The sequence below is a fragment of the Microtus ochrogaster genome, chromosome 6 (genome assembly GCF_000317375.1).
Source record: "Microtus ochrogaster isolate Prairie Vole_2 chromosome 6, MicOch1.0, whole genome shotgun sequence".
NCBI classification, from domain to species: Eukaryota; Metazoa; Chordata; class Mammalia; order Rodentia; family Cricetidae; genus Microtus; species Microtus ochrogaster.
This window is the reverse complement of record NC_022013.1, coordinates 83,419,440-83,422,068: the sequence shown is the minus strand read 5'-3', so window position 1 is coordinate 83,422,068 and position 2,629 is coordinate 83,419,440. Positions and strand designations below refer to the sequence as shown.

At 38.6% G+C, this 2,629-nt stretch overlaps 1 protein-coding gene across 1 annotated transcript in view; it reads right to left on the bottom strand.

The window, feature by feature from the left end:
* Positions 1 to 2,629, bottom strand: part of Nvl (nuclear VCP-like) — a 52,442-nt gene that overhangs the window by 47,684 nt on the left and 2,129 nt on the right. The window contains exons 3-4 of the mRNA XM_013346966.2: positions 997 to 1,049; positions 812 to 908 (exon numbers count right to left, since the gene is read on the bottom strand). Of these exons, the coding sequence (XP_013202420.1) occupies positions 812 to 908; positions 997 to 1,049 (150 nt within the window). The remainder of the gene's footprint in view (positions 1 to 811; positions 909 to 996; positions 1,050 to 2,629) is intronic.

Genomic DNA, 2,629 nt, shown 5'->3' with positions numbered 1-2,629 from the left:
GCCAGCCGGATCTACCAAGAATGTTTGAGGATAACCAGGACTACACAGAGAGACGCTGTCTCAAAACTAAGCTAAATTAAAAATAAAAATTCATTTAACCACTTAGAACCCTGTGCTTAATATCATGGAATATCAGCTTCCTTATCTATCAAATATAAGGACTGTCGCATAATTTTATTCTCATGTTTACAGGTGCATTTTGGCTGCATGTATATATGTGCACCGCATGTATATCCCCGAGAACTGCAGTTACAGACAGCTGTGAGCAGTCACGTGAGTGCTGGGAATCAAACCTGATTCTTCTGGAAGAACTGAGCCATCAATCCAGTTACAAAAACATTTGCATTTTTAACATAAGTGCACCAGCCATAACAGATTCAAACACTAAAATTTCTGCCATCTTTTAGTATACCTGGCATTATATTAAAGCAAAGAATAACAATGATGACAAGACAACTGTGCTGGTAATACAAAACAGAAAACAATTCCAAAGTCATATGATATAAAGATTACAGTAAATCTCTATAATCAAGTGTTAAGAGAAAACTCACAAGGGCTCTAAGAAGGCCCAAGACATCTTCACTGATGTTTGAAGGCTGAATGGGATTTGTAAGTGGAAATGAATACTCAAGTTACTGAAAGCCAGTCCAAATATCTTTAGGGATAGAGAGCAAACAATACAACTGGAAGAACAGACAATGCAAGGCAGGAAAATGTTCAGGTACAATTGCACTGTTGGCCAAAAAGAGCCGCTGAAAGTTTTCTGAATATGAATGTGGGACTTTAGAAAAAAATGCTTTGCAATACTTACTCATCTTCTTCATCTTGTCTTGCTCTTTTTGCCAGATGTTTGTCCTCTAATTCTTTAAGATTCTTAAGTTCTTTCTCACTACAAATGATGCTAAATACTGAAACAAATAAACAATAAAATGCCATGAGTTAAAACAATTATTTCCATAAATGTTGATAATTCTGCTCAAACAGTGAAAGACTCACCTTTTTCTACTTGAATCCTAAAAGCATTTTTTTTTCTTCGGCCATAATCTACACTGGGAAAAAAAAAATTTTTTTTAGCACAGTTTTCAAAAATATATTCCACGAAACTTGCACACTATAGAATCCTTACTGTTCTTATTGGTTGATAAATAAAGCTGCTTTGGCCTATGGCAAGGCAGAATAGGGGCAGATGGGAAACCCAAGCAGAGGGAGTCTGGGAGACGCCAGTCAGCTGATGAGGAAGCAAGACATGTAGAAAATGAGGCAACACCACAGCTACATGGCATATATAGATTAATAGAAAATAGTTAATTTAAGATGTAAGAGCTAGCTAGTAAGTCTGAGGCATCAGCCAAACATTTATAAGTAATATTAAGCCTCTGAGTGGTTCAGGAACTGGTGAGCGGGAGAAAAACAAAACAAGAAAACAAAGTACTTAATTTAAATGGAGACCTTGAAGTTGTGAGGCCTTAATTAAGCAAATGTAAGAAATCAGAGCACAACAGCATCTCAGACAATAAGGTAAGAATAACTAAACCAAACCAGCCCAACATTAATTCTTTCCTAAATGGCGCTTAGTTAAGACTCAGTCAAGAGAGCTACATAACATTAAAAAGATAAAGGCAGGCCTGAAAGAACACACCTGCAATCCCTGAACTCTGGAGGCCGAGGCAGGAGGACTGTGAGTTTGAAGACAGCCAGTAATACCTAACAAGACCTTGTCTTATAAATAAAAGATAAACTAGAAAATGACTAACTAAAAACATAAAACACAGGCACAACTATAACAAAGAGAGAGCCAGCAGATGGTTCAGCAGGTAGGGCTGTTTGCCACATAAGCCTACACCACTTGAACTTGATCTCTCAAGCCCATAGAGGGTAGAAGGAGACAGCTTCACCAAGTTGTCCTCAGACCTCCACATGCATGATGCGGCATGACATATGTACATGTGCACACATGCATGTATACACACAGAGGGAACATGCTGGCAGATTTTTTTTTTGTTTTTGTTTTTCAAAACAGGATTTCTCTGTAGCTTTGGAACCTGTCCTAGAACTTGCTCTGTAGACCAGGCTGGCCTCAAACTCACAGAGATCCACCTTTCTCTGCCTCCCGAGTGCTGGAATTAAAGGTGGGCACCACCACCACCCGATCCCACTGGCAATTTTTTTTTAATTTTAAAAAAAAAAAAAGCACTGAGACTCCATACTTGGACCCAAGACTATTAACTAAGAATAGGATGAAAGCCACATCTCTGTCCTAACTTCTACTTGTTTCTGGCTCCTGCCTGAGGACAGTAATCACTCCAGCAGTGTCTACCTAATCTTTTTCATCCCCCTCTAGGCTACAAGTTTGAAGGCCAAGTTGGGCTGCAGGAAACTTGCTCTTAACAACACAAAACCCAGAGGCAGAGGCAGAGGCAGGTAGATCCCTGTAAGGTGGAGGCCAGCCAGGGATACACATCAAGACTCTCAAAAAAACAAAATAAAGCAAAGCAACACAAACAAACAAAAACAACAAAAAAAGAAAGTACCACTCACACAAAATAAGGGCATTAACAGGTATAAAAAAGGAAATTGGTAAGATCAGGTTAAATAAATATGTTCTCTAAAAACATCCCTTCAATGACTG